Consider the following 15,929-nt stretch of genomic DNA (forward strand, 5'->3'; position numbering starts at 1 on the left):
CTGGACTTTCATGCCAAATATTGCAATGCAAGGGCCCTGACATCGTTGCCATCCAAACAAGATGGTACAAGGTTAGTGTTGCTGGCACGAACTTGAAGTTGGTATCCATTGAACGGCGCTGGACCGTCGGACGACGGAGCGGCCCGAACCTGGGCAGATATCGGCGCCGCACGCTGAGATTATGTCAGCGGATATCCTAAGAAGTCGAATCAGTTTACGGGGGAGGGGGCGCATTATTTTTGCTCACAGGACACTGAACTTGAGGTGGTTGTGATTAGATATTGCACCAGGATAGAAGTGCTAAAAGAGAGTATATATTAATATACGTCTTAATGAACAGTATAGTAGTGATCAGTAATAATGGGTAAAAGCACTAAGGACTTTAGTGGTACAGTGTCCATGACGGTATCTGAATCATGCTATGTTCGGATGATTGATGCAGGCGAGGATGACAGTAGATGTAAGAGAAGAGTCACTGAACATGCAGCCTGATGGGTTCTCTGCTGCCCGTTTTTTGTGACGGTCAGGTTCATTGGGCACTGTGCCCGGAATGTGGCGTGATGAATTGTCCATACGATCATTGAGAGTGGCAGTCGTAGCATGGGCATAAAATGATTTCTTGTCGGGAACTGGCGGACCAAGTTGTGGAATCGTATGTGTATCAGGCTCAACTATTGAAAAGAAGGATTTACGGCCTGGTTCTTGACGGCTGGACTGGCTGTCAGCCTTCTTCATGCTACCGGCATTGGGGGCAGTACCATTACTTGACAATGAATGAGGTCGTTCTTTCGAGATCATATTCGGTGAGAGCTTAGAGGGTTTTCGCTTGGGAGTGACATCATCGTGAGACAGAGGCTGAGGCATCGATGACGGCGATGCCAAAGGGGAAGACCTATTCTCTGCTGCTAGGGAAGAACGAGAACGTTTGAAGGGATTTATAAGCTTGTAGACGTTGGGAGGAGTGGGTGATGGTAATTGTGATGACGGCGTGACGTCCAAGCTTGGTCGAGGAGAAGGGGTAGCGAAGGAGACTTCAGAAGGAATAATCGTCGATGGACGAGGAGGATGCAACCCATTCAATCCATCGAGCGGGATACCAGCGGGGCTTCCTTGTTCGGCGTACTGTGCGTAAAGCAACAGTTGAGAGCGAAGGTCGCATGTGGGAGGAGCTTCAGGAGCACATTTTGAGTGAGTGATGAGATTACACTTGTCGCAAATGACGGCGCTTCTTTTGATACTTCCCATACACACTCTGCAGATCATGGCTACAAATACGATCAGCGAGACTAACCGGCTGCAAATTTCGGGCTCACGTTTCCCAAAGGTGGTCTTGATAAAGGAATGATCCATAGGGGTGAATGGGGTATTCTCCGGAAGCGAAATCGGCGAAGACGGTCCACTGGATAATCTGCGCCTTGGGGACTTTGATGGCTCCTCTTGAACCGAGGAAGGTGATTCGATTCTGTTGATATCCATAGATGCAAGGTGCACAATGTCAGTCTTTTGTAGATCAGTGCTAACACGCCGGAGAAAGGGTATGCTATCCTGAAGACGAAGTTCCTAAATGAAATCGATTGGTAACATCTTACATACTATCCAGAGACCCACGAACCTTGAGGGCATCCCAATTTCTCTTCAACCAGGGGTGCTCGCACAATAGCTCAGCATCAGGTCGCATCGAGGGTTCCTTCTGGAAGCATTGCTGAAGGAAGTCTTTCAACGGCTCGGAACATTCTTCAGGGATTGGCATCTCGTCCTCGACAATGCGGAACATGACTGCATTTACATCAGTCATGCGTCTGGAACAATCACCATGATCATACCTGTCATTGTGTTGGTGATATCCCCAAATGGCGGACGTCCAGTAAGAAGTTCGACAACTGTGCATCCCAACGACCAAATGTCAGCCTTTGTTGAAGCCCCTTTGAGCTCGATGACCTCTGGGGCCATCCAGTTCGGAGTACCAGCAACGTCCTTCTCTCTTTCTATAGCCTTCAGGTTCAAGGAAACGCCGAAATCCGAGAGCTTGATATTCCCCGTCTTCGTAGTGAGAATGTTGGCGGCTTTCAAATCGCAGTGGACAACATCGCAACGATGCAAATAATGCAAGCCCTCGAGAATCTTGACAACGTAGCCCGCCACAAGTTGCTCGTTCAACTTGCCGAAAGCTTTGAGCATCTGGCCCAATGAGCCGCTTTCAGCATATCTAGATTGAGCTCATCAAAAGAAACATCCGACAAGATAATGGACTGTACTCACTCAAGAACGATGTTAAGGTATTGATCATCTCGAGCCATCCCTTCATACTTCACAATACTTGGATGTGATAGTCTTTTCATCAAGTCCACCTCTCTCATGAGCTGGGCAACTTCGTCCTCTTTCAGACCTTCTAATCGGATTCGTTTAACTGCCACCATTTGTCCGGTTGTCAGATTCAGAGCCCGATACACTGTGCCGAACTGCCCGCGGCCGATGCAATTTCCGAGTTGCTTATAAAGGTAAAGTCAAAGACCTGGGCGCTGGCTTGCATAAATAGGAGAACTCACGAAATGAATCGCGGGTTTCCCTTCTTCCTTGATTATTACGGTCTGTCGTACGGCGCTTCCGTCGCCGGAGTCCCTTGATAGCAAGTCGCTCGCACTTGCGTTCGTAGAGGCCACCCCTAGATTGACCATGCTTTCATATCGAGACCTCCGCGCTCTACCCAACTCATCAAGCGAAGTCGGACGACTGCATCTTCGAGCTCGATGATCTTCAACATCACTCTGGAAGCGACCACGCACACGGGGAGCATCCTGGTTATTCGTGACATCGCCCTTGGCAGTAGAATCGGGAGATGGTGTGGCACGAGCAGCATGTTCCCCTGACACGGCACGCGGGAAGGGGACAATGCGAGGATCGTCATCCTTTGGAGTCCCAGGGTCGTCGGCGCTATTACGAGGATAGTAGACCCCATTTCTGCGAACACCATTACGTGTACTCTGACGACGCAGAATGACTTTGGAGCCTGGTGAATTATCTGAACTGGCATCCAAACGAAGCACTGAATTCCTCGGCATCAGGACATCCGCGCTATGGGTTGACCGATGAGATGGCCTTCGGACTCTGGACTCTGTGCTGTCGTTGTGACGTGATGAGCCAACAATGGAAGGCTTTCTAGTCGGGGATACAGATAGAGGACTGGAACCAAGGGGCGCATCTACACTGTTCGACGATGTTGCAATTGGGACTGCTTGAGATGGACTTGGCTTGAAAGCGTCCAGAAAATCGTCGGGCCATTTGCCTTTACCGAGTCGCACACGATTCTGCGCGTCCGTTTCCCGCACCCGCGAGGGTCCTTTAGGCTGCAAACTCTCCTTCTGATGATGATTGGAACTCGACCCACAGGCACTGTTCTCCTCTTCCTCTGCGAGGCTAACCAGATCAAGTACACCTGGCTCGCTCGGGCGTCGCTCTCTCGACCGAGGTGCAGGCTCTCCACTACCCCGTCTCCTGCTCATCTCTTCTGTCATGAATGCTGCCACCGAGCTAGCCTCTGTTCGGGTGAACGAAGGCGCCTCAGAGCAAGAGGTCGCTTCAGTTGTGAAAGTCCTGATGGTTCCAAACTTGTTTTGGTTGCTGCTGCTCACCCGTCTGATGTCAAAGATGCTGGAGAGGGCAGTGTTATCAGTGAGATTGCTGGAGGTTCTTGACTGTCGTGGGGGATAGTCTGCATCACAGCCCGCTGTCGACAGATTGGACACCTGCGAAGTCGGTGATTGAGGGAAGGGAATGTCGAGTGGCTGAAGACTGGAGAGAGGGCTAACGCCACTGTCATTTGGAAGTCCAGTTCGAGAGTGCGCGCGAAGGGGAGATATAGGGGTTGGACATGGACTCGTAAGAGGGGGAACCTGGTGAATTTCATGATCGCTGTTACTGGCTGGTGTCGTGCTTTTATCAATGATGGGGACTCTCTTAGCTGTGCCAGCAGATGTTCCCGATTGCGGACTATCAGGTCGCACTGGGAGGAGCGTTCGTTCATGTGGACTCTGCATTCTGCGAACTGGAGAGGTTGGTCGTGGCAGCAGATTCGGTGTGGAAGAAGCGGCGCAAGAAATTGCCGAGGAGTAAGGGTCGTTGCTTGAAGCTACGATGGCACCTTTCTTGCCTTGACCCGCGATGACCTTGGCACGACCGACTCCAGGGTCTTCAAAAAGCTTCATCAACGAATTGATGGTACATGCGACACGGCAAAGGGTTTCTGGGGTCGCCTGGATAAGGTCGTCACGATAGAAAATGTCGTCGGAAGGGACACCGTGTTGCGAGCATGCGGCAATGAACCTGGTGATGTTGCTGGTTTGCTTAAGACCGTCTTCACGGTGGTCGATGCGAGTTATGGCCCCAGAATAATGCTTGTTTATCAGCCTGAAAAGATGCAACATTAAACAGCACACCAGTCGGAGTAACTGTCAAGGCTTACTGGCAGAGAACAACGCCATCTCGAAGGGCCTCGCAGAAGAGCTTCCTTTCTCTTTCCTCCCCAGCTGAGCTAAGCACCATGGAGCCAACACCCCCAGCAACCTGGCTAGAACTGGCACCGCCACCGCCACTCTTTCCCCAAACGCGTTCAAGCCTTATTAAGGGCTGCATGCGCACCTCTACTTCCGCCCACTCCTTCTGTGCATCACTACGTGCAAGATGCGCCGGTGCTTTCCGCAATTCTTTGCAAAGAAGCGAAGTTGCAGCACGTATAACCTCACGCTGCTCTGGAGTGGAAGGAGAGATGAGGGAAGCAGTTGAGATATTAAAGCGAGTCTGGGCGCATGCAGGCGTGCGCTGAGAAGGTGATGTAGCACGTGGACGCACGGTAGACTGAGGAGAACATGCTCTAGGCACAGGCGAGGCCGTGGGTCGGCGATGTACGTCAATGGAGCCTCTTCGAGAGGTTTCGCCAGACGCTTTTCGCGGCACTTCTGCAGATGGTCTTCGGGAGGTATCAAAAGAAGGTCTCTGTGGGGTATCAACAGAACTTCTCCGTGGCGCATCAACTGAGGGTCTCCTTGGTGCATCCACAGAAGGCATACGGGCTGAAGTTGACATCGTCGGTGGACTGGAGGAATTCAAGGGAAGATGTGATGTAGACGTAGATGCAGAAGTAAACCCCTGATAGGATGCGGGAGCCACAACTTGTTTAAGAGGTGTCCTTGCGCGTGCAGGACTCACAGCACGATTGGGAGTAGGACAGGAAGGTGGACTGCTGTGGAGAGGCAGGTGAGTGGCACTCGTAGCCACAGGCGTTCTGGACAGGTCGCCAAACCGCGCTCGGGAGCCAGACAGGGTGCCTGGCGGGCTCGACGAATCATGGCTCCGCCTAGGTGCGTCAACCGACAAACGTCCCCTGGGTGTAGAGAGTACTGGAGATGGACGAGATTTACCTGCCCGAGGAGAGGCTGCACCAGAGCGGTCAGGCATTACAGCGCCACTGCGGTAGTCATGCCGCGTTGCTAATGGCTGAGGACCGCTAATTTCCTTGAACTTAATGGGCTGAACGCTGGCGCGCCGCGTGCGATCGCGTGCAGGTGTGATGGGGCCTGTATTTGATAATGGCGCCATTGCTGCAGGTTGTGACGGACCCGACGGCAAATTTTGGGACGAGAGATGGAGAACTGGTGAAGACACAGATGCCTGCCACAGGGATGGGGTAGCAAAACTCGTGAATCCAGCCTGGCGTGATTTGGTGACTACATCCGCGTTATTACCACTGGCAGCAGGCGCTCCAATCGCGTTGGCGTGACTTGCGTCAAGGGGGATCGATGTCGATGTCGACACCCGTGCAGTCCTGCGCAGTCCTACCCTTGATTCCAATCGTCTCAGCATGCCGGACAGGATCTTATCCTTCTCCTGCCCTTTCACAGCAACGTGGATTTCAGGCTCTTTCTCCTTGCCTTTACCCTTGACGGAGACGGCTGCGAAGTCATCAACAGGTGGCAGGACTTTTGCTCTGGAACGTGTTGCGGTCTTCAAACTTTGCTCCAATGACGATCGGAGTCGCCTAAAAGTCATGGACCTTGTCTCAGGGATCTCTTGAGCAGAGGCATATGTCGAGGAAGAGGAAGGCTCTGGAGTACGGGACAATGCTTTCGGTGGCGAGTCGCACCTCGGGTTAGCAAGCTGGGGAGAGGCCATCATGTGAAAGGGGCTGGGTATCTGTGTCTTTGGATCGCTCGAGAGGGCGATTGCTGCCATGTGTAAGCCTCATGTAATGCCGAGATCTCGAGGAAACTGTCTGACTAACGCTGCACGATAGTACTAGTATTACTAGTAGTGGTGGGTAAGTGACCCTGCAATTCCAAAGTCAGTACTTGTCATGAGCGGTGCGGACACCTGTTACGAAAGTATGAATTCACATACTTCACAAGGCGGCAAGGAACTACGAATAAATTGATGGCGAACCCACCAATGACAGTACACACTGCAAATTCTGTCAGTTTAACGTGGCCTAAGCATAGTAGGTACATTACTTGCACGGATGGCTTGTCACTGTATGTACAATCCTGACGGTCCAGACAAGAAAGGCGGCGACTGAAAAGGATGGAGTAAAGTATAGTAGTAGATTCGAAAGAACAAAGATATTCCTCCCGAGATTGGGACAGGACCTGTTGCTAGTAATAGATCGATCGAGATCTCCGGCGGGAGAAGCAGCAGTCCGGGAATAGGAACGTTCAATGATAACTAGTCGTGAAATGAAATCAAGCAAGAGACAGGCTATACAGTGCTAGCTCGCATATAAGTATCACGACTCGAAAGTGTCCTAAGCTGCCAGACACGTACACGTCAAATTTGTACTAGCAGTCTCTTAGACTGACAACCGGTGCGGCTTGTTCGTCAGTCACCCGGAAGGTTATTCGGGTCATGGACACCTTATCGATGACAGTATTAATTATGCTGCAGTTCTTACGGTACCACAGCTGACCTATGTGGACTGGGCTCCGAGTCCTGATGACCAATGATGATCTTGCCAGGTATTGGAGCAGTGGTCGCCACAATTGGACTTGCCTTATCCCGGATGACCCGGGGAAAGACCATATGGTTTAAAAACATTAGATTAGATCACTGCCTCGCAAAGCGGGACACCCACGTTTCCCAGACCCGCGCCAAACTACCGTCCTGGTGAGACCGACCAAATGGACTCGCATCACTTAATAGGAGTAGATAGTGGATGTGTGAGCGATTTTCACTCAGTCACCGTTGATTCCCCGACGGCAAGGAAAGCATGAGAACACGGTATTTTTAAGGCCTGATGATATCATGTCTGAGGGCTCACGCGAGCGCTTGATATGACATTCGTGGTGACCCACCCAAACTAGTAGTTGTGAGTTGCCAAGGCCCATGGGACAGTGTCCTGGTCATCCAGTACCCAACGCGCCAGATGGTCTTCGAGAGCCAAGTTTCTACGGTTGGTTTGCAAAGTGCGACGTTGGTTCTTTGCCACAACTCATTGGAATGTCGGAGTTTCAAAGTCGTTCTGTTCTTGACTCACAACTAAACCTTGCACACAGGGACGCCGACGCCAACGATGTCGACCCGCTCAAGAACAAAATCGGTGTCTACTACGAATAATGTCAAGTCACGTTCAAACAAGGATAGTCAGCTAAAATCTACCAGGTTGCGCGCGAGATCCCTGAAGAGCGAGGACCATATGAGCGAGATGGAAAAAGAGACCAATATCAGCCATGAGAAGGCGAAGACGCCTATCAAGGCCACACAGGACGCCCAGGACAGACAGCCGAAAGATAAATGTACATTTTGTATTTGCCATGAACCAGATGATGGTACGCCCATGGTGTGCTGTTCTGTCTGTAATGAGTGGTGCGTATATGCAATCAGATCCTAATACCTAACTTCACTAAATCGGCGCGTAGGTATCATTTTCGCTGTGTGAGGCTCGATGAAGTAGAGGCTTCTGAACTTCGTAAGTTTTCCCTTATCGTATTTTACCATCGGTTACTGATCATTCTCCCATCTTGGCAGATATTTATGTATGTTCTACATGCACTGAATTAACTGGCCGACGTACAGTCAGTGAGTGTCACTGGTCTTTTTGTGGTTTGTCTCTGTGGGCCCGTATCCCTCTTCATGTATATCCATCTTATGAGTCTTGTCTCGCAAGTACTTCGCTATCGTCTATCGTTAGTGGCATATCTGTTCCTGTTCGCCACATCTTTGTTGCAGTCAATTGCGTGCCGCTGTGATGGTTGTACAACGGTGCCTTTGGCCTTACGTTATAGGCGCGCGACTTTTCCTCTTTGAGTCAATTTTTGTCTGAAGAGGTTTCGATGTGAGCGATTGCTTGAGCACGGTGGTCAACGGGCGCTAGATGGAACAACCTATGTCACAGTGGCGTCCTGTTCTCACGCAGGGAAAAAGAATGATGTGCTCTTTTCACTTTTCCTTACACTATCAATTGAAGACTTGAGGTACTAATCCTTTTTTCGTGTTTTCAGTGAAGTGGGAAGAACCCGATGTAGCGGAAGAACACGCCGACCCTGAACATGACGAGGCCAAAACTGTCAGGCTCCCGACGCCACCTCCGGCGATTCCCCCATCAGAATCGGAGGACAATACCGATAGCGAGGACGAATACATTGCGGAGCCAGAGAAGTTCAGGAGGAAAGGGTCATCATCTGCCAAGGTGCGTTTCTACAATCCTATTCAATATCGTCACCTTTTAACGCTTGATCGTTTTTTTGTGCTTCATTCACCAGCGTCGTCGCAGAGTTTCCAGTTCCAGCGAATCGGACGCACATTCCAACGTCCGTGAAAGTGCCAACACCCGGGAATCTTCCCACAAAGCTGGTCCATCTCAAGAATCATCAACCAGGAAGGCGTCTCTCGTCCCAAGTTCTGGTCTCAAGCGAAAGGCGACGAGCGCCACCCAGCCTCCTGTTCCTAAACGTAGGAGATCCAGCGATGCCGCTGCTGAAGATGATCCAGCAAGAAAGTACTGTCTTGGAAAACTCCATCAGCTGTTTTGTTCGATTTTTTTGAAGTATCCACATGCTGCTGCGACAGAGGATGCCAGTAAGGCCGAGCTCAAAGAGGGTGAATTAAGTGATGAAGATAAGACGCGCTTAGAGGAGGAGGCGAAGGCGTTTGCTTCTGAGGTTGAGCAATGCGTATTTGATATGTACTGCGAACCAGACAAGCACAACAAGCTCAGTGTTGGGCCGAAGTATAAGTGAGCCCGTACTCTATTTTGGTTTTTTAATCAACGCGCTGATTGGCATTCGCAGGGAGAGGTTTCGTATGCTTGACTTTAACCTTAGCAAACCAGATCGTGTGGTCATTCACAAGCGCATTAGCTCGTCCTCTATAACACCAAAGGAACTTGCCCTCATGAGCTCGACTGACTTAGCGAACGAAGAGACGAAACAGTCGATCAAAATATTGGAGAAAGAATCTCTGGAACATTCAATCTTGCAAAAGTCAACTGTTCCTCGTGCAAAGATTACCCATAAGGGCCTGCAGGACATTGAGGATGTGAATGGTGATGTTGCGATGCGCGAGCGCGAGCGTGAGAGGGAGCGTGAGAGGGAGGAGGAAGAAAGACGAGAGAGAGAGCGGCAGGCACGCTTGAGGGCCGCCGAGGAGCAGCAGAAGCAGCGTGCGTCTGCAGCTGCTCAGGGGTCAGCGCCACCTGAGTCTCCAGTCGTACCTCATACGTCGAGTTGGGGAGGGCATCTACCTGTGCCCATGCATTCAATCAACCAGTTTCCAGCAGGCGATGACAGACCTCCCGTACATCCTTTGTTCGCATCTGATTTCCATACGATGCTCCCGGAGCCGGAGCTTGATATCGCGGATCTCATCAATCTAGATGACGAGCCAGGCCCGCAAGATTCATATACAGAAAGGCTGGAGACTCCAGCATTGGAGGCTCCCATGCTTGCTACAGACGGCGCGCCTTGTGCAAGCCCAGAGCCCGCACCTCCTGCGACCCCAGAACCCGCACCTTCTGAGGCCACAGAGCCTGCGCCTACTGTTGCCTCAGAGCCTGCACCTGCACCCTCCGAATCCCCTGGCCTCTATTGTGCAACTTCGGCTACATCCACACCCGCCCCCTCGCTTATATCGAAACCTGAGACACCTGTTCGCACATCTTTCGACCTCAACACTTTATGGTCAGCTCCGTCAGCAGCACCTCCTGAGCCCGTATCAGACCTTGGAGTTACACGAGAGTCGCAAGTGGAGGCAGATCTCGTCGCCGCAGAAGCTAACGATGAAGATTTCGATATGTTGTTAGAGAAGGAACATGATCTGGAGCCTTCACAGACGGAGCAGCCTCCTCAAGATCCTGAAGCAGTCTTCGACGCCCTTCCTCTTGTTTGGAGTGGCAAGGTTGGTGCATTTGATCGTTGTAGTTCTTAGCGCTAACTTCGGGTACCAGATATCTATGCCTTTAGAATCCTCAGCTCTTCAGGAAGCACCCGTGGTTGCGCGGCAAGTCGGAGGACGGATTTTGGGTCACGATTCTGATTTATGGAAGACCCTCTTCCCTTCCGATATTCTCCGCATCGATGGCCGTGTTCCTACAGATAACTCTTCGCACTTCCTCCTCCAAATGCGAATGAATTCACAAAAGGAGCTCATTGCCTGCGCATTTTCCACAGTGGAGGGAAACCCAATGCTGCAGACGTTCAGCGAATTTCTTCTCAATAAAAAGTATGTTCTCTATTCTCTCACGTGCATTTTAAGTCAGATTTCTAACCGACAACTTTCTTCAGCCGCCATGGATTAGTGTTTCCTTGGGGTAACCGGCCGAAGGACTACCACCCCGGCAAGGAACTATACATGGTCCCGCTGCTCGCAAGCTATCCTTTGCCTGACTTCGTCGAGCTTATGGATAATTTATGCCTCCCCAAAACTCGCAAGTCGAATTATGTTATCGGTATCTGGGTCTTAACGAGAGGGAAACTCGCCCCGCCGCCGCCACCGCCACCATCTGTGCCCCAACATCCTGCTCGGGTTATCCCGCCGCAATCCCCTCATATGCCTACTGCTACCAGTCATCCTATTGGCCAACCAAGCCCTTCTACGGCCTCTCCTGTACCACATGTATCTGCGCCTACACCCTTACCTGTACCTGCAACCCTTAATGCGCCCCCACTTACTGCCCTACAGCAAGCTTATCCACAGCTTGCTAACACGTCCCTTGCAGCAGAGGTGGCTTCCCTCACGCAGGAACAGATACACATTGTATTAAGAACCCTATCTGCGGATTATGGCATGGGTGTCGGCAACTATTCCACACCACCAACCGCACCAGCTGCCTCTATAGTAGCTACACCGCCTCAGCTATGGAACAACACCACCCCGCCCAGTTTTCCATCGCAACCATTCCCTACAGGAAACGTTCCTCCTGTAAGCCATCCTCCTAGCCATCCACGGGCGGCTCTACCTCCATCGCCTATGCGCCCTAATCCCATATCTCCACCAACGGGTCCTGCACGTGGGTCTTTCAACAATGGGCCGTACAATCGGGATCGAGAGTTTCGTCATGGCCCGGTTCCCCATCATGATAGACCAGATCGTGGAGGATGGACGAATGGTACGCGTGGACGGGGCAGAGGCAGGGGACGAGGGAGAGGGGATGCACCACACCGTCCTCAGGATTCAGGATGGCAAAGGAGTCGGACTCGTAGCGGACCAGACTATGAAGAACATTCGCCTCAACGAGGCCAATGGGACGGTCAGCCTCATCCTAGGTGGTGATGTACGTTGCGTGATTATCGCACTTTACATAAGTTATTACTTTTGATATGGAATGCCTCGAATAATATTCGTTTTGTACGCATGTACTGTTGACTTGTAAACCGGTCACTTGTAAATGGCGTCGGTCTACGCTGCCAACCGATCCGCATTGCATGCCTGGCCACCTTTCAAAAGCTTTGACCAAGAAGAGTTAGTTGAAATGTGTAGCATAAGCTGTGGGTATTTGAACGGAGTCACGGCGCCTCGCAACGTTCCCGGCGCATAGAATGTTCCATGGGCCACCGAACCACATAGTAGGCTATGCTTGTCATTGGCAGCCCAGGTGATGAGATTACTATCAATTGGACTATACTAATCAGGGAAACGTAACTTTTCACTAGAGTGCTACAGAGCGCTCTTTAGCATTCTGTAGCATAATCCAACGCACTAATGTATACTGCAGCGATGTACCGACGCTTCATCGAAGTCCAGATTCCACAGACAAGCGAAGTACATTGTCTCCCTCACATCGCTTTCGAACTCTTTTAATCCCGCACGCTCGAGTTGGGCCGCCAACCAAAAACAAATTTTCATTACGACCCGCGTATGCCACAACGTTCACTCACACTCCCGTAGTTACTACTGTAAAGGAATATACAACTGAGCCGTCCGCAGGCGAACGGATCGCTTGTAGCATATATGCACGAATAGTAGGCACAAAGACTATGGCAGGGTAATGAATATCGATGCCAAATCCCTCCAAGATCGACCAGCCTGGCTGTGCCACTTGAGCATCCGTGGTAGTATACGCCAAGCTGGCCACGAACCTATTGCCGTCATACATCCAATGATCCGCAATCATTGTACTTAATAGTATTTGATCACCGGACTGGATGACCACCCATGATTTTGTCCAGAGTCTTCGTCCTCAGCGGTGTGTCTGCAAACAAGGCACGCACAAGTTTCACCAACTCGTCCACCCCAAAGTCCACTAGAGCTCCTTCTTCGAAAAGGTATGTGAGATCAGCCATGGAAGCTTCCTGAAAAACAAGCGCAATGAGATATTGATCCAATAACCTGATTCCGAATAGATATACCAGGAGTTCAGAAAGATATGAGAATTTCAACCACGACGGAACGTATGACACCACGAAAGATGACTGGGCATTGATGAGTCAAGTATCTTGAAAAGTACAGTAAACCTACCTCGCTGAAGTCTTCAACAAAGAGCCCTTCAAGAGCAGCCAATATTCTGCACAACTCGCTCAGTTTGTGCGACTCTACCTCAGGGATATCAGGAATTGCAAGTATGTTCTCAAGGATCCGCTGCAATGAAACTTCGACTATTGCTCCCACGGCGGTGTAATACTTGCCCTTAGGGAGGATGGGCTACGGTAAGCGTGTACAATCAGCTGCTTTCAACATCAAAAGATGCGCCTCAGTCGTACCTTCCACGCATTTGCAGCGCTTCGGATCTCGCGAACGACACGGGAAATGGCCATCTCACAGTCATCATATCGATCCTGGTCTGACGTGTCTGTGAAGCCCTTGGCACTCGCTAGAATGTCACACAGGGCCGTCCGTTGTTTGTCCTGTTCCAATACACGGATGACTACTTCAATGTCAGTGACGGTAAAGAGTCGAGAACTCACGATGCCATCTTGATACCAACTGTCAGCTAACACCTGCAAGGCACTCTTGCATTCCTCTAACTTGTCTTTCATAGCAAGCACTCCCCGCTCGTGTGCAACCAAGCGACCAACCTCCTCTGCGAGCCAACAGCAGTTGTTGGAGAATTTCATAACATCACCAGGGCGAACGAGCCGTGCTGCAGCGACGATGGGGTACACTGCACGATACAAATCTAATACCAGTGCTCCTGACTGCATAATGAGTGCCCCAGGCGTCGTTGTAGATGTTGGTGAGGTGGAAAAGGTACCCGACGATGATAGTTCTTGTCCTTCGCGCAACGCGTCCTCGACCGTACGAATGATTGACTTCGCCAGAGTAGATACCAAATATGGCTCAGTTATGGGCCCTGACGTAGCAGGATGACGAGAGGTACTGCCCGTGGGGCGAGAGGCCCTTTGCGTCGCAGGTGCAGAGTCTGCAGACGGGCGTTGGGATAACACAGGTACTGTCCGCACAGCGGGAGTAACCACCGATAGGGAAGGTTCTTCACCCCATGGGTCATCCCATGTGTCTTCTCCTTGCCCTAGTTCTTCAGGTACGGGCTCTTCATCATTCCAGCCCCATGCATCCCCTGGGTCATCCTCGACTATTTCCACAGGTTTAGCTTGTTGACTTTCCTTTTCCTCCTCCAAATTATCATCAAAGCCCCAAACATTCTCCTCTTCTGGCGCAGACCTCGATCCTGCATTCAAACTCTGACCATCGTCATCAAGTCCCCATGCGTCACCTTCATCTGTAGGCGCAAGCCTAACCTTGTCAGGGGTGTCTTGTGAGAGGGATAACTGGGCATAGAATGTTGGCTCAGAAGAAGATATACTTTGAACGATAAGTTTGCGAGTAAAATCGAGAATGTGTGAGCGCCGTTGTCGCTCATAATGAGTACAAAAATTGTTGACCCAAGCTTTGATTTCCCTCTCGCTAGAAGCATCGAGCATCCCGACGATGTACTTGTCTTCTAAGTCCACTGCCTTGTGTGCAATTTTTAAAAAAGCAGGTAGAGCTTCAAGCTGCGAAGGCAGACCAGGAATAAGTAAACGGGCCAGGACTGCAGTGGATATGGGTTTGCTGAGACTTCGCAGAAAACTGTGTTTGTGGGTCGATGGGAGGGTGGGAAATAATTGTTTGTGTAAGAAGTCGAGGATCGTGGATACGTTGGCAAGTGGGGAACCTGTGTCAGTGGTATTTGGTGACGAAGGGAATCGGCCGAGGACGTGCATCAAAGCGCCAGATGGATCTTTCATAGTGCTGACCGTGAGTGACGTCGGCTGGTCAAAAGAACACTCGATGTAGTGTGTTATAATATCCCTCCTCAGGGTAGAAAGATGCGATGCCAGTGATGCGGAGCTGATCGATGAGAGGACGGACGAAAGGGGTAAGGGCTTCAGTGACCGAGGCACTGGAAAACTACTTCAGATACCCCCCACCATGTTGCTCTGTCACTCACCAAGCACAAATGGTTTGATGATAACTTGAGACGGGTTCACAATAATACTCTTGGTGTAAGCATCGCTGAGCAGCTCTTCCACACAATTGCTAAGCACACGCAGCCGAGCCTACAAGCAAGCAAGTTGAGACAGAACAAAATGATATTACACTCCTACCTGTATTTCAGACACTACCGATGCGTCTTTCAATGGTCCGGGAACGGAGATCAGCGAGGAATTCAAAGCATGACACGCGACTACAGCCGGAGGCAGATCCCCTGTGTCAACCAGCTTCTGCAGCGCATCCAGTTGTGCTCTACATTCAGAAAGGTGTGAAAGAGAATCACTCAAGACATCTGCATCCAAGGATTCTTGGGCAAGTGATTGGTGAGCTTCCAAAGCCTCAAGCAAGACTGGGACTAGACCGGACTAGTTAAGTATTAGCGATGCGTCTTATGACACAGAGAAGAGAGAATACATGCTTTAGAGTCCGAAAGTGTAACACTTAGGGTTTGGACATGTCCAGAAAGTGCATCCAGTCGTTCTTTCAGAGACTTTGCCGAAGACAGCTGTCTTTGGAAGCTAGAAGAGTCTGCACATATTCTGTCATGAATTTGTGTCTAGTCCAAATCAGTACTCCACGGAGAACTCATATAATAACGAGAGAATACCTTGGTCAATTGAATGGATTCGTCAAGCTCAGCTTTACATGAGGATGCAAAGGACGAATTTAGGGATTGTAATGTTACAGAGTCGAACTTGGAAAGAACGTTCGATGAAACATCAAGCTGCCGCGGGAGATGATCAGGGAGAGGAAGAGACATACGCCCAACCGACGTCGAAATCAGGAGAGTCAGTCTACACTAGTAATTCTGCACGCCTCCACGGACCACGACTAGTAGCTATTGAGTCAGGTGATCAGAATTCACGTGACTCGTCTATAGTTTGTTTTCTATGAGAGTGAGAGGAACGAACACGTGCTTAGAATGAGGTCTATGCCCAAGGCAAATAAGCGAGGCATGCATTGATTCTTTCCTTCACTCTCACCACCTGTCGATTTTCTGGCTGCTGCTGCCAGATCTT

At 50.6% G+C, this 15,929-nt stretch overlaps 3 protein-coding genes across 3 annotated transcripts; 1 reads left to right on the forward strand and 2 right to left on the reverse strand.

Annotated features, from left to right (window-relative positions):
* Positions 1–414: 414 nt before the first annotated feature.
* F5891DRAFT_966004 (uncharacterized protein) lies at positions 415–735 on the reverse strand (the record flags this gene model as incomplete). Its single annotated transcript, XM_041376202.1, has 1 exon — positions 415–735. One exon carries the CDS (start codon positions 733–735, stop codon positions 415–417), a length of 321 nt encoding a protein of 106 aa, XP_041217239.1.
* A 6,546-nt stretch (positions 736–7,281) lies between these two features.
* F5891DRAFT_168214 (uncharacterized protein) lies at positions 7,282–11,924 on the forward strand. The gene is made up of 9 exons (XM_041370758.1): positions 7,282–7,484; positions 7,539–7,848; positions 7,902–7,951; positions 8,011–8,061; positions 8,484–8,671; positions 8,745–9,217; positions 9,273–10,377; positions 10,427–10,701; positions 10,764–11,924. The coding sequence occupies exons 1-9, from the start codon at positions 7,409–7,411 to the stop codon at positions 11,749–11,751; spliced, it is 3,516 nt and encodes a 1,171-aa protein (XP_041217240.1). The 5' UTR covers positions 7,282–7,408; the 3' UTR covers positions 11,752–11,924.
* Positions 11,925–12,285: 361 nt separating this feature from the next.
* Positions 12,286–15,733, reverse strand: F5891DRAFT_1075058 (uncharacterized protein). The gene is made up of 10 exons (XM_041363360.1): positions 15,518–15,733; positions 15,329–15,466; positions 15,024–15,275; positions 14,867–14,975; positions 13,383–14,818; positions 13,179–13,322; positions 12,937–13,119; positions 12,828–12,890; positions 12,558–12,770; positions 12,286–12,508 (listed from the first exon to the last, which is right to left on the reverse strand). Exons 1-9 carry the CDS (start codon positions 15,668–15,670, stop codon positions 12,612–12,614), a joined length of 2,637 nt encoding a protein of 878 aa, XP_041217241.1. The 5' UTR covers positions 15,671–15,733; the 3' UTR covers positions 12,286–12,508; positions 12,558–12,611.
* Between the last annotated feature and the right edge of the window lie 196 nt (positions 15,734–15,929).

The sequence above is a fragment of the Suillus fuscotomentosus genome (genome assembly GCF_016647785.1).
Source record: "Suillus fuscotomentosus strain FC203 chromosome Unknown F5891scaffold_174, whole genome shotgun sequence".
Classification (NCBI taxonomy): Eukaryota; Fungi; Basidiomycota; class Agaricomycetes; order Boletales; family Suillaceae; genus Suillus; species Suillus fuscotomentosus.